The sequence below is a fragment of the Patella vulgata genome, chromosome 7 (assembly GCF_932274485.2).
Source record: "Patella vulgata chromosome 7, xgPatVulg1.2, whole genome shotgun sequence".
Taxonomy (NCBI): Eukaryota; Metazoa; Mollusca; class Gastropoda; family Patellidae; genus Patella; species Patella vulgata.
In genome coordinates this window covers 6496515-6522084 of record NC_065885.2, presented here as the reverse complement: position 1 = coordinate 6522084, position 25570 = coordinate 6496515, and the positions used below count along the sequence as shown (strand labels likewise).

General features: G+C 36.4%; 1 protein-coding gene across 1 annotated transcript in view; it reads left to right on the top strand.

Annotated features, from left to right (window-relative positions):
- The first annotated feature begins 1755 nt into the window (after positions 1-1755).
- Positions 1756-25570, top strand: part of LOC126828111 (agrin) — a 243955-nt gene continuing 220140 nt past the window's right edge. Inside the window, exon 1 of the mRNA XM_056102221.1 lies at positions 1756-2431. Coding sequence (XP_055958196.1) covers positions 1963-2431 — 469 coding nt within the window. The 5' untranslated portion in view covers positions 1756-1962. The remainder of the gene's footprint in view (positions 2432-25570) is intronic.

The window sequence follows — 25570 nt, the reverse complement described above, 5'->3', positions numbered from 1 at the left end:
AAAACCCACGGGGATGGACAGGCGACCCTACTTCTGGTCAAATACAACCTGGGAATCGAAACCACACCATTTCTCTCTCTTTCTCTCATATATATATATATATATATACCTCTCTCACTTATATATAAATATATATATACTTCTCTCTCCCTCTTTTTTTGAAAAATAAGATATTGTTCAAATATCTTTTATTTTCCAAATAAACTGAAAATATTAGAAGGTGTAAATATACTATATATTGTATGCATAGGCGTACGGGGAAATTTTTGACTGGGGGGGGCGGTGGTGGTTGGTGCCCAAAATATTTAGTTAGGTTCTTAGTATGTTACATAATAATAAATTCGCTGTTAAATTGGACACATTCAAGAACACACTATCTTTTTTTATACATCTTTTAAAAAGTACAATTTTGTGCCCAAATTTTTCCCAGCATTTGGTGCCCCCCCAGTCCCCCCAGCTCGTACGCCTATGATTGTATGTGACATCACTACTTAGGAATTTCTTCCTGTAACCAGAAATAATCTAGTTCATTTTACAAGGAAAGTAAATTAAATAAATAAAATGGAAACAAACATTAGCCAATTTAAGTGATAGTCTGTTACTGTTCCCATAGCACACGGTATGGCATATGTCTGTCTTTATTAGCCCAGTTGGAGCAGAATTTAAAAACGTATATAAATAGTTCATGTGCGATAGTGTGTTACTGTTCTCATAGCACACTGTATGGCGTATGCCCATTTTCATTAGCCCAGTCGGAGCAGACCAGTGGGACGTTAAACCCCATTTCATTTTGTGTTACTGTTCATCTATTTAGGGATTTAGGGGGGGGGGGAGAGGGGGTGGATGGCCGAATGGTTAGTGTGTGCACGCTGTATCATAAGGTCTGTCATTGAGTCAACTGGCGTGGTTTCGATTCCTCGGTTGTACGTGACAAGGAGTAGGATCGCCTGTCTAACCTCTTGGGTTCTCTCCGGGTCCTCATATTTCCTCCCACTGCTAAAGACCCCTGCACGCAAGCAAATTATTGAAATAAAAATTGAACCAAATGTTAGTCCCGAAATGACCAAGTTTGTGTCGAGTGAACATTAAACCCAAATTTCCCACTCTCTCATCTATTTAAATTATTGAATGAATCAGGGGAGACAACTGGTGCAAGCTACAATTTTTCCTGGTCCACCATCATTTAGAAAAGTATACAGTGACCAATATATGACCCGAAATACCTTTATTTGTTTCTATTTCATGGTGCAAACAACAGTTCACCAATATTTGTTTACTGAAATTAGAAAATATTTGTATTGGGGACAAGAAAAATCGCATCAAGGGGACATAATTCACTTTTATTTTCACCATGAAAATTATAGTAACTAAGAATTTAATATCTATACGGCTTCTTATATTATAAGGTTCATGCTTTTAACTCGATCATGCATATTAAATTTATTTAAATTTTGATCATTCCAATGAATACAATTCTTAACCATTGAACGTGTATCCTGCGAAGTACAATTGCCCTGTAAATTATCAAAGGAATAATTGAAATAATAGCACATCGTCTTTTATAGAAACACATTTTATCAGCCGGATAATTGTATTTATTCGTGTAAGAACAAGATTAGGTTTAACCCATTACGTCAGATCTAGAAATAAATGTTTGAGGGGCGGTCTTTACCCCACGTGTTGTAAAAATAGTCCCTTTGCAATATTGACTTTTGTGTCTTTAGTCGTCTGTGTGACTGACCAATAGCTGGCGGGTTTACCTGAGCTTAATCGGATAAGTCCGTCACTTTCCGTCAACGCACTGAAAGTTCGCTCCGGTGTGTGTTTCGTCTGCACTGTCACCCTACATCCAATGTGTCTGATTGGAGTTTTGTGAATGGAATGTTAGGCGCTTTCAGTGATTATTAGGAATACCTGTCACCTCAGCTTTACTCATAAGTGATACAGTGTTACAGTTTCAAAATGTGTCGTGACAAATATCCATGTGTTCTCTCATTTCGTTCATTAATAGGCGTTTTAACTTTTTTAGTGTTCTCCGTCTGCGTTTCGTGGGCCAAACAATCTTGTCATGACATTTCGCTTGAAGCACGTGAAGAATTAGCCAATGTTGTGATCACTGGCACGGTGAAGGAAGTCATGATAGATTCGACCCACGAAGGCATGTACAAAGGGGAGGTCGAGGTAAAAAGAGTCTTCAAGGATCGAGGAAATTTAGTTCCAAAAGTAGCAAATTTTGAAGACCCCGTATCGCATAGAAAAATGGTGATGATCGAAGGGTTTGGGGACCCCCATATATGTGATAGTGACGTTAAAAAATATGACACCAAAATATTTCTCCTCAATACAAACGGTAACGGTGAATTAAAATTAAACTCTAGTATTGTTCCAGTTACGTTTATAAACCTGCAACATGCTGATGCCGTAGTCAGAGGTGGGTGCATATTATATTATAACCTTTTTAAAACAAATATTTGTTAAAGCATAACCAAAATATAAATTATTGTTGTGGCATTTATTAAAAGTAACACACTAACAGTAATTATACAATAATTGAACATTAAAGATACATTATGGAAGATTAGTTCTCACTATAATATTTAAAAATAGATAATGTAAGGGGAATATGCTGAAAATATCAAATTGCTTAACTGTAAGCCAAGAAAACCTTATTTTAAAATCACTTTAGCCTTGGTTGACATTGTTACGTCTGTCACAAGAATTAACAAAGTCTCGATTATTCAATTTTGCAGTTAATCATCAATGAGTGTTGAACAGCAGATCGGATTCAAATCCATTGAAAATCAGACATGTAAGATGGCACAGAGACTTGATTATGATCTCGTCATATTAATAAAATGTCTAATTAATAATTGATATAACATTTCAGGCCTAAAGAAAGACCTGCAATAGACAGATTTAGCTCTTGCATAATGTATGTTTAAGACACTAATAAAACTATGTATGAAATTTTAAATATATAGGTTTTTTTTTTTTTGTAGAGAATAAAAATATACACGCACAACAAGTACATGTATTCCATTTTCAGAATTCTTGTCAAGTATTTTGTAATGGACTAAGCTGAATATGAACATTGACTCAGTCAGAGATAACGTAAATAATAGTAATCCCCTATTTAATTAGTGCGATAATACTAAAACAGAAGTTTCTATTGCAGTTTTCAAGTTTTCTCTAATTTTAAAGATGTTTATATCTTCAATAAGGTTATTTGTGTGGATGATCTTGTTCATGGCTAAGAGTTAATCCATACTAATCCCATAATCTAGGAGATTATCGATGAGCATTGTAATTGAATGAATGAGATAGTGTGTTAATGACATGTCTTCACCAACGGGCTTTATTTTAATTAAATAAGGGGTTGGATGGCCGAATGGTTAGCGTGTGCGCGTTGTATCATAAGATCTGTCATCGAGTCAACTGGCGTGGTTTCAATTCCCTGGTTGTATGTGTCAAGGACTAGAGTTGCCTGTCCAACCTCATGGGTTTCCTCCCACAGCTAAAGACCCCTACGCGCAAGTGAATTATTGAAATAAAAATCAAACCATATGTTAGTCCCGAAATGACATAGTTTGTGTCCAGTGGATGTTAAATCCCATCTCTCTCTCTCTCTCTCTCTCTCTTTCTCTCTCTCTCTCATTAAATATAATGATTAGTTGCCTGTTTGTTTATAATTAATAATCAGTCTTAGATAAATCATGTTCAAAATAAAGTATGAATAAATTGTCAACTCTATCTAAGAAAAACTAACATTTTGCAATGTTTTTGGCCAATCTGACCTAACTTTGGCTTGTTTTGGTTTATGGAAGTTTTGACAACATCCCAATTATAAGGTATTTTCGCTGTGAACTGATCTTGAAAATTATATTTGAAAGATTTTTATGGGTCAATAATCAGGGGTTTTGCCATGTTAACAGTAAACTGACTGAATGTATAAACATACACCTGTGATTAATAGTTTTACCTGAATATACACACTCTATGCATATCTTACCACTTTAGATCACAAGGTATTGTCACCTGAGTCAAGTAGCATGGTTTTTAATCCCATACTTTTAAATGTATTTTAGTTTTCTCCCACTGTTAAAGACCACTACCAGCAAGCAAAATATATAACTGAAATTGTACCCCATATTTTAGTTCAAAAATCTCTCTCTCTCTGAGCGACCACCTGGTTGAGTAAGAAGCTGGCTCGCTAGCCTGGAGGTCAGGCCCCAAGTTCACAAAGCATTCTCAGACTTAAGTTAAGAATTTACTCAACTTTCAATCACTGTTTATGAGAAATATCTTTGCTCCAGAAACACAAAACTTTGAACATAGATTCTTATTGTTGTATTTGATACATTAAAACAACAAAAGTTTCATAAAGGGCTATATTTGAGTTAAAATAAGGCGAACAATTTTGAGTAAATTCTTAACTTAAGTCCGAGAATGCTTTGTGAACGCGGGGCCTGAGGTTTGCTCCCGGTTTTGCCTGAGAAAGTACATCAGGATTTTCAAGCGTGGTTTTCCCATGTTAGCTGTCTAGTAGTTTGGTTTGGATGAAAAATCAAGGTCCAGTGTACACATTGACCTTGACATAAAAGACCCCTTAAATTGCCACCACTCTGCAAAGTTTCATTCATAGCACACACTCTCTCTCTCTCTCTCTCTCTCTCTCCCTCTCTCTCTCTCTCTCTCCAGATGAAGTCACAGGAATGATTTGGTCAACATATTGTGTAAACTGATACAGTATATAAACTCAGAAGCTTTTAGTATTTATCAAGTGGAGTTATTCTTGTTATTGAAATAAAAGTTAATGGACCATGAAAATGGCCCTTAAAGGGTATCTTTATTTACCCATAAATTAGATGAATGATAAATGTTCTATCATTGCAACAATGTTCATATTAAGGACATTATTGTTAATATAAGGTATGGTATATGTAATATATTGTTAATATAAGGTATGATATACATGCATGTAATATATTGTTAATATAAGGTATGATATATGTAATATATTGTTAATATATTGTTAAAATAAGGTATGGTATATGTAATATATTGCTATATAAAGTATGGTATATGCAATATATTGGTTAATATAAAGTATGGTATATGTAATATATTGCTATATAAAGTATGGTATATGTAATATATTGTTATACAAAGTATAATATATATATATGCAATATATTGTTGATATAAAGTATGGTATATGTAATATATTCTTAATATAAAGTATAATATATATGCAATATATTGTTGATATAAAGTATAGTATATGTAATACTATATTGTATATTGTTAATATGAGGTATTTTTACTGTGTATGAAATATCACACCACGAATATCATATATTACACAGTTTTATCTAAGGTTATATGTCAAGGTGGGGAGTAATGTAACATGTATATCTTAAAGCTGTTGATAAGTATTTTAGGGATTTCAAATATCTTGCAAACTACAATATTGTAAAAGTTGAATTTCTAAAAGGAATATCTATCCAAAATTGGTTCAATTCCTTTCAGTATTTACAAAGATATCTGAAATTGAAAACTTTGTAACATTCAGCAGCCTCTGCAGGAGATAATATGGCCTTCTTTTCAATCCATCTAAATCCAAGCCAGGAGATTATGTATTCTATTTTTGTTTTGTTAATTTAATTAATCATACATTATGCAAGAGCTAAATCTGCCTATTGCAGGTCTTTCTTTAGGCCTGAAATGTTTTCTAAATTATTAATTGGACATTAATTAACTTATCAAGACCATGATCAACTCTCGCTAGCCTGCGATATTTACTGGATTAGGATCTGATTTGCTGCTCAACTTTCATTCATGATTAAATCATGAAATGGATAATCAAGACTGTTTTCTATCGTACCGAATTTAGTAATGATGATCGAGGCTGGGCCGAAAATTCAATTGCTAAATCTGGATCAATTTGACTGAAATTTTCAGCAAATTCCCTGTATATTATGTAGTTTTTAACTATTATAGTGAGAACTGTCAGCTCTTTAATCTCCTATAATGTATCATTAAGCAAGTATATATTGACTTATCATTAAGCAAGTATATATTGACTTATAATTGTTAATTGATCTGTAAATATTGGTAATATTGAATATATTTTATTGTGTAATAAAAGTGTGGGGAGTAAATAGAGTAATTTATAAAATCAATGATTACATTTCTAACTGATTGTATTAAACTAGTTATAGGTGATTGATAGTGATCAATATTAATTAACAACCCATTATTACTCGACATCTTCAATCAATAAAACAACTTTATTATACTTCACTTTCAATACTACTATTTCTGGATTTATTCTAAATAAAATGGTTTATTGACTCGAGTCGGAAATAAATACCTAAACAGAAATTAAAGCCTTACATGTAGAACCGAAAAATAAATTATAAATGTCCAAAATGTTAACAGCAATGAAAATGGTGTTTGTATGGCCTACTTTTGTGCACAAACTTGGCTAATGAAGACGGGCATACCCCATACAATATGCTATGAGGGAAATTTTGTCAAGACAGTGGTGCTATCTTATATCAAATTCGGTGGATTGGATGGCCAAATGTTTAGCGTGTACGCCTTGTATCGTAAGGTCTTTCATTGAGTCAGCTGGTGTGATTTCGATTCCCCGGTTGTACGTGACAAGGAGTAGGGTCGCCTGCAGGGGCGGAATTTTTGCAGGAGGGGGTTTGCCCAGTTCCTAAGAAAATGTATCCTCTCGGCTTGAAATTATTTGAGAAATACATGGTCTCTATCGTCATTTGGCGTATAAACATACACATTGATCTTTTTAAACAGGGAAATCCAACATCCTGTTTGGCGTCATTTTTTATTATGAATTAATACGATGACATTGTGATTCAATTTTATTGATGCAAAGCATTAATTGTGATATCCCATGTCTTTATCATTATCTCGCGCTTCGAGTGCCCATCCTGTCACACCATCTGACGATAAAGGATAAAACACAATTATGACTCTTTTCTCATAAAAAAGGTTGGTTTACAAAATTTTGTATGTAGCTGAGCAGTGGGAGGGGGGGGGGAGGTTTGGAACACACACACACACCCCCCCAGCTAGGATCCGCGACTGGCCTGTCCAACCTCATGAGTTTTCTTGAGGTTATTCGGTTTCCTCCCACTGCTAAAGACCTATACAGGCAAGCAAATTATTGAAATAAAATTGAACTATATGTTAGTTCCAAAATGACCTGGTTTGTGTCGAGTGAACGTTAAAACCCATTTCTCTCTCTCTCTCTCTCTCTCGCTCTCGCTCTCTCTCTCTCTGAAACCCCCCATCCTCCCTCTATATCTATCTCTCTCTCTCTCTCTCTCTCTCTCTCCCCCTCTCCCCTATAGAATTGTATCCAGTGTATTCCTCAAAAATATTTAAAATTTTAAAAATGTACAAATTTTTATCTTGTGTTATTTATTATTGATATCTTAATATCTGCCATTATTTATAGTTTAGATGTCTACCCTGGGGCGATATATATCATTTATTTTACCTGAATCAGGTGTTCGAGGTGATAGTCAACACTATCAGGTGGTTAAACAGCCATGCAAAACACAGCTTGAAGTTCAACCATTTACTCCTGTCTTGACTAGCTCATTTACAATGAAATATGTCATTTTTTAACCCCCGAGGCTTTAATTCTAATTAATTCTAGAATTTTAATGTTCTCGTAAAAGCACAACCAAGATAAAGAATTAATTATGTGTTTAGAAAAAGCATTTAGATATTTTTCACTGCAGGGACAATCCATTTATCACACATATTTTTAAAAAAAACTACGGTATTTCGCCTCAAAACGTGTGCAGACCTTTTTTATTATATTGCATCTAGACGATATCTCCTTTTAGGAGACATATTTGGCTATTTCAAAAATGTTGTCCATAATGTTTTGCATATTTTTCATTTATTTTGGAATTTCACTTACAAATGAAATGAAATGAGTTTTAACGTCCTACTGTTCTGCTCCGACTAGGCCAATGAAGAGAGGCATGCACCATACAGTGTGCTCTGAGGGAAGTTTTGCCTGGGCAACGGCACTATGGCCTACTCTTATATCGAATTCCAACTGCTAATTGATCTTTTACATGCATGCCATTGTATACGCGGGACCTTGGTTTTTCATCCCATCTGAATGACTAGACAGTTGTCCTTGTCAGGTCCTCCATCCTGCACCAATGACAAGGGCAAACCACATCAGAAAATCCCAATTAACTTTCTCAGGCAATGCAGCTATCAAACACACAACCTCCAGACTAGCATTCCAGCATCTTTTCCACTTGGCCACCATGGCTGCATTTCGCTTACAAGGTCATTTCATTCTAATTTTGTACTTACCCCCGGTAAATAAATGACTGTCTTTTATCAAATGACATTTTCACAACATTTATTTGCAGTTTTGATTTTGATAGAGACACAAATTATCATTGTATTGGCACCTGACCTGACAAAATGTAAAAATGTATTGAAATGAAATGGAGTTTAACTTCTTGTAGCTTTCAGTTCTGAAAAAGAAATGAAAATGAAATGAAATGGGGGTTTAACATCCTACTGTTCTGCTCCTATGCTGGGCTAATGAAGACGGGCATACGCCATACAGTGTGCTATGAGGGAAATTTTGCCCGGGCAGCGGCACTATCGTCTACTCTTATATCGAATTCCAACTGCCAGGGGATCTTTTACGTGCATTCCAATATATACACGGGACCTCGGCTTTTCTTCTCATCCGTAGGACTAGACAGCTGTCCTTGTCAGGCCCTCCGTTCTGCACCACTGACAAGGGGAAACCACGTCGGCAAATCCTGATGAACTTTCTCTGCCAATGCAGGGATCGAACCCCCAACCTCCAGGCTAGCGAGCCAGCGTCTTAACCACCTAGTCACCGTGGCTCCATTCTGAAAAAGGCTAATGAAGATGGGCATATGCCATAAAGTGATCTTTGAGGAAAATTTTGCCTGAACAGTGGCGCTATGGCCTACTCTTATATCAAATTCCAACTGCCAAGGGATCTTTTATTTGTACACCATTTTGTACAGTGGTGTACCTTAGTTTTTTATCTCATACGAACAACTATATGAGTGCATACAGGGAATTATTGTGAAATATTATACTATTATAGCAGGGCTTTCTTACTTGGGGTTATGAGACATTCTATAGTAAAGGTTAAATAGTATGACACACTCAATATTTCCTCAACATTTTAAAATTGTGTTATAGTATTTAAAGGGACAATAACACTCTTGCTGGCTTGGCAGCTCTAGTAAATAAATATTAGCCTTATTCTAAGTATTAGATGTTTAAGTGTCCTACCTGTTGTGTAAATTATCCATTACATCCTATTTTACTTGTCGAGAGGGTTCGAAAATATTTTTAAATCCAAGTCACATTTGAAAAGGTTTACGTTAGGCTTTTCAAATCATTTAGTTGAATTTTTCCAATTTTTTAAATTAGGTGTGTTAAGATGAAATTTGTATCATCAATTTATTGGAATATTGTAAAATAGTACAATTTGTTGACCAAAATAAAGACTGGGACATATTATTCTGTTACAACAAGAGTGGTATTGAGCCTTTAACGTAGGTCCAGTGAAATGAAATGAAACAGGGGTTTAAAGCAGTTAAACTGCCGATATTTGGGACCTAGAATATGAATGTATATAAACTGATTTACATGTAATCGTTTCCGTTTTCATACAAATTCAAATTATTTATGTTCGGCGAAATACCCAGAAGTATCAACCGAATGGCAATCCCTAGCATCTGGTTATTCTAGTCTACACTGATACTTCTTATTGCACGTGCTCTCCAGATAAGAATATGGCATCCCTGTTTGACAAGACTTGTGGAATATATACATGTAATCCCAAGAAGAAGACGATAAAACCCCACACACAATAGGAAAAGAGGGGTGGAAGAGTCCCCATAACAGTGCAAGCAAGTTTGGATCTCAGTGATGCATCCGAGGAAAAACAGGAACAATTCCTTGTAGATAAATCATAGTAGAAAAATCCCCGGTAACAAACTTAACAAGACTGTGGATATAAAAAGGATTTTATCCAGGACGCGTTTCAGGCGTTCGCCCTTTATGGAATACTAGCAGGATACCCGGCTTCGCTCGGGGGTCATAACTCCGAAACCGGAAGTGGTAGACTAACGCCACCTGGTCTATGTTCTCCCCGGTCCGAGCTACCCCTATACCCCAAATTTCAGACTCGGGGCAGACCTAGTGTAGCCGCCAACCCCGAACAGACCGGCTTCGCTCGGGGGGGTCATAACTCCGAAACCGGAAGTGGTAGACTAACGCCACCTGGCCTATGTTACTCCATGGTCTGAGTTACCCCTATACCCCAAATTTCAGACTTGGGGCAGATGTAGCCGCCAACCCTGAACAGACAGACTTCGCTCGGGGGTCATAACTCCGAAACCGGAAGTGGTAGACTAACGCCACCTGTCCTATGCTACTCCCCGGTCCGAGATACCCCTATACCCCAAATTTCAGACTCGTGGCAGACCTAACGTAGCCGCCAACCCCGAACAGACCGGCTTTGCTCGGGGGTCATAACTCCGAAACCGGAAGTGGTAGACTAACGCCACCTGGCCTATGTTACTCCCCGGTCCGAGGTAACCTTATACCCCAAATTTCAGACTCGGGGCAGACCTAGTGTAGCCACCAACCCCGAACAGACAGACAGACAGACAGAAAGACAGACAGACAAACGACAGTCACAAATATATATATAGATGTTACTTGTGGAATATGTTACAAATTGCGTTGAAAAGCATTATGGCTCACGATTCGTGTACCATATTTGATATCAGAAGCCCATCTTTTCCTGGTAAGATCACAACATCAATGTTGATCTAAATTAACAAGTAATTTGCGTTTTCAATGTCAAAGACTTTGGATGATATTGTCGAGTTAGAGACTTAGCTACATGTACTTCAACAACACCATGGAGTGTCCTACGAGGTAAATTTTGTCTGCATAGTTAGTCATTTTGGCGTACTCTTTTTTGAATTCTAATACCTAGACTCTGATGAAGGGAATCCCTGTTGGAAAATAGCTACATGTACTTCAACAACACCATGGAGTGTGCTACGAGATAAATTTTGTCTGCATAGTTAGTCATTTTGGCGTACACTTTTTTGAATTCTAATACCTAGACTGATGAAGGGAATCCCTGTTGGAAAATGCCTTAATACTAGGACAAAATTGGTTACATCTTGTCTGCGAAATCACAAACTGTGGAAGCAGACATCAAACACATTCTTTATCATACTGCATTCTCCGTTTATTTTGACTATGTAAACATTGACTTTTTATGTTATCACACTTTAATAAAAACGTAGCCATTTGTGAATCAAGGTCTTCATATGAATAAAATTAAAATGTACATATGAAAGGTACATCATGCATGAGTGCAGGTCTTTTGTCACTATTTCTTTGATAGAAATATTTAACAAGTTTGAAATAAAAGTAACTTTTTGTATGTTGTATATGCACTATACATGTATAAGAGTCAATTTTCTTTTCATAACAGTAATTGAATAAGATGTTTTACTAGGAAAAGCATGAATGAACTAGAGTGATAAGAAGGAGGTGTGTGTATATAGAGCAAACTATTATAAATAGGTCAATGTCTTGTCTAGGGTAATTATAACATGCAGCTGGTTTATTGTTTTAATAAAATCACGGCAAGATTTGCTGAATTAGCACATTTTATTTTATATGTAATAGTACAAGATGGCGAACTGGGCTACACCTAATATTTTATCTATCTCATTTATTTTACGAGGACTCGAGGATAAATTTAAACATTTAATTTACTTTTTTGTAGGGTTTATTATGGAAAATGAATTATAAAGATATTCTTAACACTTCAAGACAAACATACTGTATGGTATATTTAAGCAATTGGCTTGTCAGTACGTTTTTTTAGCAGTCCAAGTAATTGTTAGTCTCAAAATAACCAAAATGGCCAAATGGTTAGTATGTGTGCGTTGCATCATTAGGTCTGTCATTGGATCAACTTATAGCGTGCTTTTGATTCCCCAATTGTACGTGACAAGGAGTAGGGTCACCTGTCTAACCTCGTGGGTTTTCTCTGGGTCCTCCGGTTTCCTCCCACTGCTATTGACCCCTACGCGCAAGCAAATTATTGAAATCCTGAAATGACCTAGTTTGTGTGGAGTGGATGTTACCCCCCCCCCCCTCTCTCTCTCTCTCCCCCCATTAACCAGGATATATATATGACATCAAATGAAAAATTATCCTATCCATGCATTTTTACATACAAAGACAAGGTTTATCACAGCCAATAAAATAACAAACGTCTTTGCGCTTTTAAATTAGTCTTTATTACACTTGTATTCATGAAACAAATTTACTCTGACTTTTGTTGGCTTAATGACCCAGTAAACACATATTTCTTTTTTGTATATTTTAATTCAACTTTTATAAACATCTTGTCATTGGTATTAAATAACCTATTGTATCGTATCCTATATCGTACACAAAAAACTTACAAACTTAGAATATTTTCTTACAGTTTAAAAGTTCATATCTTAATATGAGTGATACTTGAGCTGAAATCTTCTCAACCATAGCATACAAATTTAATCTCAAATGTCTAGGACACATAGGATTTTCTTAGGTAATTTTTTAAGTGATTTTTAAATACTCTTATTTTGGTAGAAAAAAAATCATCAGTGTGCGAGTCAATTCGATTGCGTGGTAGCAGAGAAAATTTATAGGATTTTCCAGTTTGGTTTTCCATCGTCATTAGTGCAGCATTGGGAGCCTGGCAAGAAACAGTGAGAACAAAATACTATTGACTGTTGACTCTAACCCCAACCCTGTTTAGCTAATTCATTAGCCCAGAGGGAGCAGAAATGCAGGACGTTAACCCTTATTTCAATTCATTTCGTAATCATAGATAAGATCAGACACATCAGGGGGGATTGGATGGCCGAATGGTTAGCACGTGCACGCGCTGTATCACATGGTCTGTCATTGAGTCAACTGGCAGGGTTTCGATTCCCCGGTTGTACATGTATGTGACAAGGAGTAGGGTCGCCTGTCTAACCTCATGGGTTTTCTCCAGGACCTCCGGTTTCCCCCACTGCTAGAGACCCCTACGTGCACACGAATTATTGAAATAAAAAATTGAACCATGTGTTAGTCCCGAAATGACCTAGTTGGTGTCGAGTGGACGTTAAACCCCATTTCTCCCTCTCTCTCTCTCAGACACATCAGAAATATCAGAACAATTTTCTTGACATCCTCGTAGTTAATCTTATGAAAGTCCTGTAGAAAAGTGTAGGTAGTATTCTGTGGGATTGTATAGAATGATGTAGCAATAAGAATTCTGAAATAATGTAGTAAAGATCTGTAGTTTAACTTTTATTATTCAAGATTCCCTTCTATCACAAACTATATCTATGAAATCTGAACTTGTGTGATGAGGGCACCTTCTCAACCATGTGGGTTTACTCCAGGTATTCAGGTTTCCTTCCACAATTAAGACCCCTGCTCATGCTCTGTATATACTAACATCAGACCACTTGTCTGCGATACCCCTCTGGGTAGAAGCGGAATTTAAACCATATAAATAACAACTGTCCAGTAAAATCATCCACATGTGGACTACGGATATAGGAAAAGTAAATTGCTACAATAAACAATTGTTCGTCATAGGTCACAAGATGTAAACAGGGCTAGCGCTAATCTCAACCCTAACCCTAACCCTGGACCTAGCCCAAATGCTTACCCTAACCCAAAACTTACAATCTCGCCAACAATCACGTGCCCTAACCTTATTTACATCTCATTGACCTTGACAAAAATTGAGCTGGCCTTGACAAATAGATTTACCTACAATAAACTGCTACAGTTATATATACTTTCGCCTGATTAAAGCCCCTTGTACCATTGATTGATGAAATGTTAAAGCCCTAATCACTCAACCATCTGACTCCTAGCAGTTGTTCTGTGGGTTATGAATGGCCAGGTATTATAGAGATCGTCTGTGTAACATTCCACGGCTTTGTGTAAGTACAAGTGACCAGAAGATTTGTCAGTTTTTATGATTACAGATTGGATTCGTGTGAATAAACTCAAACATAATATATAAGATAGACACAGATATTGTTACAGTCAAATATTATTAATCCCCTGCTTGAGAAGAAAATACAACAATTGAGTGATTGACTTGACGCATGTCATTATTAATATATGAATTATATTGACTGAAGGGGCATAATGCGAGACTTCCAGTCATTTTTCTGGCTTTAAATGTTATTATTATTCAGACTAAATTTTTCCTATCCCTAAATGACTTATAAATAGTATATTATTTAGACATTTATTTCCCTCATAGTGCACTGTATGGCGTATACCCGTCTTCATTAGCCCAGTTCGGAGCAGAACAGTAGGACGTTAAACCCCATTTCATTTCATTTATCACAAGACTATTATCAACTCTCAAGACCATCTGAAAGTTTAGAGGAGCCACAGTGGCTAAGTGGGTAAGACGTTGGCTCGCTAGCCTGGAAGTGGCGTGTTCGGTTCCTTCATTGGCCGAGAAAGTTCATCAGGATTGTCCAGCGTGGTTTCCCCTTGTCAGTGGTGCAGGACGGAGGGCCTGACAAGGAGAGCTGTCTAGTTGTTTGGATGGAATGAAAAATTGAGAACCCGTGTATACATTGGGGTGCATGTATAAGACCCCTTGGCAGTTTGAATTCAATATAAGAGTAGGACATAGCTCCACTGTCCGCACAAAATTTGACTTGTAGCACACAGTATGCCTGTATTCATTAGTCCAGATGGAGGAGAAAAGTAAGACGTTAAACAGCATTTCATTGTATTACCAATTAACATAGGGGGGTTGGTCGGCCGATTGGTTAACATGTGCATGCTGTATCATAAAGCCTGTCATTGAGTCAACTGGCGTGGTTTCGAATCACTTGTCCAACCTCGTGGGTTTTCTCCGATTCCTCTGGTTTCCTCCCACTGCTAAAGACCCCTACGCGCAAGCTAATTATTGAAATAAAATTTAAACGATATGTTAGTCCTGAATTGACCTAGTTTGTGTCGAGTGGACGTTAAACCCCATTTCTCTCTCTCTCTCTCTCATTTAACATAAATAGGAAGAAGACTTAAGAATCGTTACAAGAGCTGTTGACACTCGATGAGCTAAAAGTAAACCATTAAATACGACTGTATATTGCACATTAGAAATAAACTGTGGTCCTTCCCTGCTGTGTTATAATGTCAGTACTCTAGTCTTCTGGTTTGAAAAGGAAAAAACGTCTACTTGCTAAAATGTGTACGCTGGCCTGTTAAAATAATTAGTTGCTGAAAGTTCATTCACTTTAAATAGTGTAACTCTTCCTTATTTAGCAATATTATAATGTATGTCACAAGATGACCCATATTTATTATTCGTTAAATAAAACAGGTGTTTATAAATGTATTATTATCAATCAAGTGTTAGTTTTAATCAGGCCTTGAAATAACGGTTTTAGATTTACCTGACAAAATATCAGGCACTATTGAAATAGTACCTGACATTTTCAACTTAGTGCCGGACATGTATTTATAATTTTAAAAAAAAGACAAATCAGTGCCAGACAAAATGACAGGCACCAGAGGTTTTGTGTCTGACAAAGCCTGAATCTGTGCCTGACATTGTCTGTGACAGGTGGCTTATTTCCAGGCTTGGTTTTAATGCTATTATAGAACAGGTGTAGGGATTCACAGTGACTCAATGGATAAGAGAGAGGGAGAGAGAGAGAGAAATTGGGTTTAACGTCCATTTGACACAAACTAGGTCATTTTGGTACTAATCATGGTTCAATTTTATTTCAATAATTCGCTTGCACGTAGGGGTCTTTAGCAGTGGGAGGAAACCGGAGAAAACCCATGAGGCTGGTCAGGCGACCCTACTCCTTGTCATGTAAAACCAAGGAATCAAAACCACGCCAGTTGACTCAATGACACACCTTATGATTCAACACACAGGTGCTAACCATTCGACCATCCACCCCCATCATTGAATAAGGTGCTGGCTTACTAACCTGAACGTCCGGGCTTCGATCCCAGTGTTCGTCAAGAAAGTTTCCTTGGACTTTCTACCATGGTTTCCCTTTGACAGAAGACCTGGCAAGGACAGTGTCTAGTCATTCTGATGGGACGAAAAAACAAGGTGTATTGTACTCATAAAAGAATCATTGGAATTTGAAATAAGAGTAGGCCATAGCACCACTGTCTGGGCTGAATTCCCTTCATAGCACACTGTGACATATGCCCGTCTTCATTAGCGCGGTCGGAGCCAAAAAGTATCATTCAATATTTGTTACTGTTGAAGAACATTGGTGGCTACTTCTGTAATGTCATTTATCTGTTTGTAGTTTGTGACTTGTTGAGTAGAAATGTTTCCTGTATCAGATGATCAATAAACAGATTAGAGAAGGAATTAAATATGGTTAGACTATCATATTATCAGATATTGTAACTGGTATTTCTTGTGACTATTGTATTATCAATTGTTAGCGATCATTGACTTGGAATATCTGATTTAACCAAATCATAACACCTCATAGTATCCCCTTTCTTGTAGGTATTTCACACTTCTATTATCAAACTGTCAAATATGGACGGGGCTGACATGACGAGGATGGATATAAAAGGGGTGACAATATTTGATAGGTAAAAACTTGGAATATCTGATCTAACTCAATCATAACTCCCCACATGGTATCCCCTTTCTTGTAGGTATTTCATACTTCTATTATTAAACTGTCAAATAACGACAGGGCTGACATGATGAGGAAGAATATAAAAGAGGTGACAATATTTGATAGGTAAAAACAAACCTGAGTGTTTACTATTGACTAGGAATGTGTGTGACTATTGATACACGACCTGTAAAAGAATCTGTAATTATTTCTGCTCTAATAGACAGGTATTGGGGGGGTAAATCGCACCATTAACCCTCTTTTGTAACAAATACCTGTCGTGATATTTAATATCTTTTATAGTTTAATTGGATACATGCATATTTTATTTCTTATTGACTCTAACCTTTAATAGTGGGTTAAATACATTCGGTATAGGTTCATTCATTCCTTCGTTTCTAGGAAATAAATTTTTTTATAAGCAGGCTTGGAAACGAGGCACCTGTAACAGAAATTATCAGGCACAAATTACATGTACCTGGCTTTGTCAGGTGCATTCCCTATGGTGTCTGGCAAATTAGTGTATTATTTTCAAAATTTTTGATTATTATAATAGTTAAAGGGACTATCCCGATTTGAACAGAGTCTCAAAAATAAAAGTCTGAGTACATATGAAATTTAAGCGCCAAAATATAGAGGAATGGTGTATTTACCTTGTCTCAAAATTTCAGCTCAACATATTGAGTCGTTTGGATGTGAACGTTAAAGCTGCTTATCTGAACACGTAACCCTTTTAAGATTTCGGGGAAATTTTTTCGTGAGTGACCTGATAATCGATTCCCGTTCCTTTAGAGGTTTATACAGTGAATGACCCATGTGCTGTTCTTGATATTGAAATGTTAATTTCACCTACTCATTATTTTTATAAAATAAAAGTCTGGTTTTATCCAGACACCGCATAATACAGCTTGGGACATCGGTCTCCATTTCCAGATGAAAACCTATCACATATATTGAGTTAGTTGCTTGGACCTAAAGTAGAGGATTTTAAGGGATTTTAACACAAAATTAAGCAATTTTATTCTCCAAAATATTATCGGGATTGGCCCTTTAAGATATCCAAATAAAATAGTTATTTTCGGTTTAACAATACATGTTGAAATTAGACACATTCTTTGAATAGCATTTAGTAATTAGGACATAATGAAATACGGCAATTTTTATGGAATAACAATCTGATTAAAATACAGATCAATATTTCATCTTACCAGATTTCATACGAGCGGCATTTGACCCTACATGTATGTCGTCAGACATTGATTAATCAATCAGCATTGATATTTCTAGTGGTTTACCCAAACTTTCGTCCACCTCATGCCTAAAGCTCGCTGTAACAGACCGTTTCGTTGGCTAATCCCTCACATCATCCAGAACGCGGGTTATATAACAACTCTTCCAGATCCTAGTGTAGTAAAGACAAGTAAAACGAAATTTTGAACTATAAAAAACGAAATGAAATAGGATCTGTGTTTTAATCAGATTGATGGAATAACAATATGGAGATGTGCTGTCAAATCATAATTCATGTTATCCGGCCATAAAGTTTATCTTATTTGGTTGAGGGGGGTTGGATGGCTGAATGGTTAGCACGTGCGCGCTGTATCATAAGGACTGTCATTTAGTCAACTGCCGTGGTTTCGAATCCCCGTTTGTACGTGACAAGGAGTAGGGTCGCCTGTCCAACCTCGTGGGTTTTCTCCAGGTCCTCTGGTTTCCTCCCACTGCTAAAGACCCCTATGCGCCAGCGATTTATTGAAATAAAATTAAACCATATGTTAGTCCCGAAATGACCTAGTTGTGTCGAGTGGACGTTAAACCCCATTTCTCTCTCTCTCTTTATTTGATTGAAATTCGATGGGGCATGTTCAAATATTAACTTTCATAATATGAATCGTATGAATATTATGCAGTAGTTTTGAGTTTATGCATATAATTGTGTAAATACCTTTACTCTAAATATCATCTGAAATTATTTGTGTTTTATTCCAACAAATGCTATATAAATATTATATTTATTAAATACACCACATGGAAATACAGCAATGTCTACTTCCCAATATTTGAATTGTACGTCTGTCGATTGATTTAATAGACTGGAAGCAAGTGTTGCGGTCTCACAGTTATAAGCGTTTTTTAAACACCTAGCTCTACAATATATTCATTGACTATCACGTTTTTTGTCTCTATGATAATGTGTGTTACGAACATGGAAAGCATATTAAGTTTGTTGATACAGGGACAATGTTTATTTCTCATGGTAATAATTGAAATAAAGGATACCTGGTTTTATTCGACAATATTTAACAGGTGAAACATTGACTGTATAGTGAAGTATTGTTATATGAGAGAGCTACACAGGTATCCTCACAACACACCACTAGGTAAACATTGGCTCTCTAAAATAATTGACACAGGTCGTCGACACAGTAAAACTGATTTATGGGGAATTTTTCGGGTCACAAACACCTGTGTCTGATCTTCTGCATTAAATAGGGAACCACTGTGGCTCAGTGAGTAAGGTGCTGGCTCACTGGTCGAGAAGTTGGCCGGGATTAAAGATGGCATAGCAAGGACTGGACGTAAAACTGAGGTCCTGTAATCTAGCGTAATCTCGATTTGTAGTTCTATAATCTAAACATCTCCCTTTAATCTGTACTGTTGGGTCAACTGGCATGGTTCTGATTCTCTGTGACAAGGAGTAGGGTCACCTGTCCGAACTCGTGGGTTTTCTCCGGGTCCTCTGGTTACCTCCACTACTAAAGACCTCAACGCACAAGCAAATTATTGAAATAAAATTGAACCATATTTTAGTCCCGAAATGACCTAGTTTAGTGTCGAGTGAAGTTAAATCTCTACTGATCACATCAATATAATAATTGAACCCCTAGGGTTTATTAAAAGCATTTTAGGCTAAGCAGGGATAAGCAGTTTTATTGGTTGATGCTTTAAGACGTGTACATGTGTCCTTGTTTTGGGGGTTTTTTTTGCTCTATTGTAACAACTTTACATTGTTTCTTGAACTTGCACATCTAACATTTACCTTACCACTGCTCCCTTATAGTTGCCTGAGACCTTTTTGAACTTGCACAAAAACTTTTAAAATAACTATCATTTCATATTATGATTCGTATATAGAGAATATTTATATAACCTGTATACATGTAATAATTCAGGTCATATAATGGTAGTTTTATAAACCAGACAACCTACCCTATATATAAATATATAAACCATATCAAATAATCATTTTTATCTCTCAAACAAGTTAATCTTTCTACCGTCTCAGTTTTCTATAGATATTGTTAAAACGTTAGGCTTATGCTCATGTGATATGTATTTAAAGAGGAAATATTCCTTTCAGAGAAGATCTATTCAGTATTTGATTTACTCAAAGCTCACCAGTTGGACATGATTGATAATCCATTAATCGAGATATCTGTCCAATTAATTGGTTGGATTAACATGAATTAAGGAGTTAAACATGCATTATGCAAGAGCTAAATCTGCCTATTACAGGTCTTAATTAGACATTAATTAACCTATCCATGCCATAATCAACTCTAGATGGCAGCGCTAGCCTGCGATCTTTAGTGGGTTGTAAGCCGATTTACTGCATAACTTTCCTTCCCCATTAAACGATTAAATGGATAATCAAGACTATGCTGTTTATCGTACTGACTTTAGTAATGATGACCGAAGCTTATGGGAAGTTCAGTCGCTTCGTTCTCGGTTCATAGTGGATGAATTTGAATGAAATTTTCAACAAATTCCCTTTACATTATCTAGTTTTTAACTATTATAGTGAGAACTGCCAACTCATTACCGAATCTCCCATAATGTATCTTTAATTTAAAGGAGCTAAATCACTAATATTTGGGACCTAGAAATTGATACAAATGGGTCGCAACACTTATAAAATGTAATATGAATGTATATAAACTGATTTACATTCAATCATTTCTGTTTTTACTGTAATTTCTAATCAATTATGTTTGGTAAAATACACCAGAAGTCTTAATTGAATGGCAATCTCTAGCGTCTGGTTATTCCCGTCTACATGGATAGTATTTATTATGCATGCTCTCTAGATAAGAATATGTCGTCACCGTTTAAAATGACATGACAAATGGCATTGAAATGCATTATGGTACATGATTCATGTTCAATGGTAAAATGTTTATTTTGTCTTAAATATTGGATATCAGACGCCCATCTTTTTCCCGGTAAGATGACAACATCGATGTTGACAAATAATTTGAATTTTCAACGTGTAAGACTTTGGATGATATTGAGTTAGAGACTTAGCTATTTTAAACAATATTTATTAAAATAATATTGATGTTTAATACACAGATTGTCAAAATGTAAATATTCAAAAACAAGCCAAGGGCTTAAATTAATTGGGGGTTTGGATAGCCGAATGGTTAGCACGTGCACGCCATATCATAAGGTCTGTCTTTGAGTCAACTGCCGTGGTTTTCGATACCCCAGTTGTACGTGCCTGTCCAACCTCGTGGGTTGTCCCTGGGTACTCTATTTTCCGCCCACTGCTAAAGACCCCTACACGCAAGCGAATTATTGAAATAAAATTGAACCCTGTATTAGTCCCGAAATGACTTAGTTTATGTCGAGTGGACGTTAAACCCCATTTCTCTCTCTCTCTCCCTCCCTTATATTAATTTGTCTCTTTATTAATAGAAATACTACAAAATACAATTCACCATTAATTTGTCATGTTAATTGGAAAATACCTGTTTATTTTGTGAGATTGGTAAATGATTATTTTAGTTTCTAAAAGTTGTTAAATCGAAATTAAACTTTTCCTTGCAAGAATCTCGTTGAAATTTTATATTTCCTGTACCAGCTTATTTCTATAACAGACTGTTTATAAAATACAGACGTAAATCAAATAAAATCAGGTTTAATATCCTACTTAAAACATATATATAGTATATGTTTTATAATATTGTAAAGAAATGAAATAGGGTTTAACGTCCTACTTTTCTGCTCTGACTGGGCTAATGAAGATGGGCATGCACCAAAATTGTCCTGACAGCGGCTCTATGGCCTACTTTTATTTTGAATTTAAACTGTCGAAGGATCTTTTATGTGTATGCCAATGTGTGCATGGGACCTTGTTTTTTTTGTTCCATCCGAATGACTATGCATTGTCCCTTGCCAGACCCTCTATATCCTGCACCTCTGACTGGGGGGAAACCCACCAACATATTCCGAGGATTAAACCTGAGTCCAAATGGGTATTGAACTAGTTTCATGTGATGATAATTGTATATTTATTTTAAACTAGCGATTGACCAAGCGTAGCATGGGTATAGCCATTAACCGAAAGTAGTATAACTGTGAAACTAGAAGTGGTAGGCCACCAGGCCTATTATACTTCCCAGTCAGAGCTACCCCTATGCACCAAATTTCAGCCTCGGTAAAGCCTTATTACAGCTGCCAACGCTGAACAGACGGACAAACAAACAAACTACAGTCACGAACACTAGAACAGATAAATAACGGTTTTGGGTTTGTTTTTGTTTTTTAAATTTTATTTTTATTTTATCATTTTTTTTTGTTTGAGAAATGATATTTAACAGTGAACTTAAATAAACTGTTAAAATTTCCACTATAGGAGTCAAATATTGGAGTTTGTACTGGTAATTGCTAAGCAACAAACTAACATGAAATCTGGGTCCTCTTAAATGTTGGGTGTTGATTGTGTCTGCACTAACTGGAGACAAGCGGGAGATCGTAAAAGGGATTTATATTTTATCCATGCAAATAATACCCTTGTATCAAGCCTTAAGGCTTAGATACCAATGTATAATGTTTCATCTTGGTTTAAATTTACATAAACTAAGTGAAGTGATTTGTGTGGTATTCTAGACGGAAGAAGATTAACCTGCTATAATGTGCATCTATAATACCTACTCCTCTTTATCTTCCCAAACTACAAAACATCAAGAGAGGGATGAATTACCGAATGGCTAGTGGGTGGGCGTTGTATCATAAGGGAGAGAGAGAGAAATGGGGTTTAACATCCACTCAACACAAACTAGGTCATTTCGTAAGGAAAGGAAACCGTAGGACCTGAAGAAAACCCACGAGGTTAGACAGGCGACCCGACTCCTTGACACATACAACCAGGAATCGAAAACATGCCAGTTGACTCAAAGACAGACTTTATGATACAACGTGCACATGCTAACCATTCGGCCATCCAACCCCCCTCTAGACAGAAGAAGATTAACCTTCCCAAACTACAAAGCATCAAGTGGGGGGGGGGGGAATGGATGGCCGATTGGTTAGTGTGTGCACGTTGTATCATAAGGTCTGTCATTGAGTCAACTGGCATGGTTTCGATTCCTGGTTGTACGTGGCAAGGAGTAGGGTTGTCTGTCCCACCTCATGGGTTTTCTCCGGGTCCTCTGGTTTCCTCCCACTGCTAAAGACCCCTACGCGCAAGCGAATGATTGAAATAAAATTAAAACCATACATTAGTCCCGAAATGAACTAGTTTGTGTGGAGTGGACGTTAAACCCCATTCCTCTCTCTTCTCTCTCTCTCTTTCTCTCTCTCTCTCGAAAGGAAATGCCTTGTCATCCTTTGTACACAACTAAAAAAACCATGTATGTACCAGATATCCTCCATAATTGTTAAACTGTTTCTAATGGAGGCAAGAAAACAAAAGAGTTGACAAGGATATTAAATTTCAGGTCTGGAATTTAAGAATTAATAATAGGGTTTGTGCTGTCATTGGAAGTTGAAAAGTGTAAATAATTGTCAATTAGCTCGAGACATGGAGCGACACTTGAAGAGAAATATCAAGAGAATTTAAAACGTGAAATGTTAGCAATTGTTATAAACTTACCATGTGTAAAATAGGCGTTGTTGATCCATTTATAACTAAGCTTTGTAGATTTTGGTTATTGTATATATCATGCTTGTATTTATAATATAGGTAAAAAAACCCAGGTTGTTTGAGGTACGGACACTGATTGTATTGTAGTTTATGTCTGTTTTCTTTTTATTCGACAAATTGTGGAGCAAATTACCAATTTGACATTATAATGTCTAGTGCTATTGTATTGTGGTTCATATTTGTTCTCTTTTTTTTTTTTCAACAAGTTACAAGGAGCCACGGTGGCTCAGTGGTTAGGACATTGGCTCGCTAACATGGTGACTCGGTGAGTAGGGCATTGGCTCTCTTACATGGAGGGGGATCACGTGGCTAAGTGGGTAAGACGCTAGCTCGCTAGCCTGGAGGTCGGGTGTTCGATCCCTGCATTGGCCGAGAAAGTTCATCCAGATTTTTCGTTCGGATGGGACGAAAAACCGAGGTCCCGTGTACACATTGGCGTGCACGTAAAAGATCCCTTGGCAGTTGGAATTCGATATAAGAGTAGGCCGTAGTGCCGCTGTCCGGGCAAAATTTCCCTCATAGCACACTGTATGGCGTATGCCCGTCTTCATTAGCCCAGTCAAAGCAGAACAGTAGGACGTTAAACCCCATTTCATTTCATTTCATATTGTGGTTCATATTCAACAAAGGGGGGTTGGATGGCCGAATGGTTAGCACGCCCACACTGTATCATACGTTCTGTCATTGAGTCAACTGGTGTGGTTTCGATTCCCCGGTTGTACGTGACAAGGAGTAGGGTCGCCTGTCCAACCTCGTGGGTTTTCTCTGGGTCCTCCGGTTTCCTCCCACTGCTAAATACCCCTACGCGCGAACGAATTATTGAAATAAAATTGAACCATGTGTTAGTCTCGAAATGACCTAGTTTGTGTCGAGTGGACGTTAAACCCCATTTCTCTCTCTCTCATATTCAACAAATAATGAAACAAATTACCACCAATTCGATTTCATAATGTCAATGCTATTGTTACTTTTAAAACTAAAGATTTATTTATTTAGAAAGGCTTATACCCATGTAGATAATAGGTAGATTAATTATCCAGAACTATTTTAAACATTGATTATGGAAGAGCTAAATCTGCCTATTGCAGGTCTTTCTTTGGGCCTGAAATGTTAAATAAACTATTAATTAGACATTTATTAACATGAAAAGACCTTAATCAACTCGATACCATCTTATGTGTCCGATTTTCACTGGATTTGAATCCGATTTGCTGCTCATGATGCTCATTGATGATTTATTCCAAAAATGGATATTCAAGACTATGTTTTTTATCGTACCGACTTTTTTATCGTACCGACTTCAGTAATGATGATCGAGGCTAGGCCTAAAATTCAAATGCTAATATCTCAGTTCAGAGTGGAGCAATTTGACTGAAATTTTCAGCATATTCCCTTTACATTATCTAGTTTTTACTATTATAGTTAGAACTGCCAGCTCTTTATCTAATCTTCCATAATCTATCTTTAATTGCATCCAAATTTATTATTAAAAGTGCTTTTTTTTAATTCCATTTTATTATGTACATGTAATTCAAATATTGTTTTGGTTTATGTATGTCTTTGACAAGGAAGTAAACAGAATGAATCCAGATGATGTTTTAGTTCTTCAGACAGTTTGTTTATTATTATATAATTTATATAATTGCTAGCTTGTTAGTGTATCTGTAAAGTTTTTGGTTCTTCAGACAGTTTGGTTATTATTATATAATTTATATAATTGCTAGCTTGTCAGTGTACATGTATCTGTAAAGTTTTTGGTTCTTCAGACAGTTTGTTTATTATTATATAATTTATATAATTGCTAGCTTGTCAGTGTATCTGTAAAGTTTTTGATTCTTCAGACAGTTTGTTTATTATTATATAATTTATA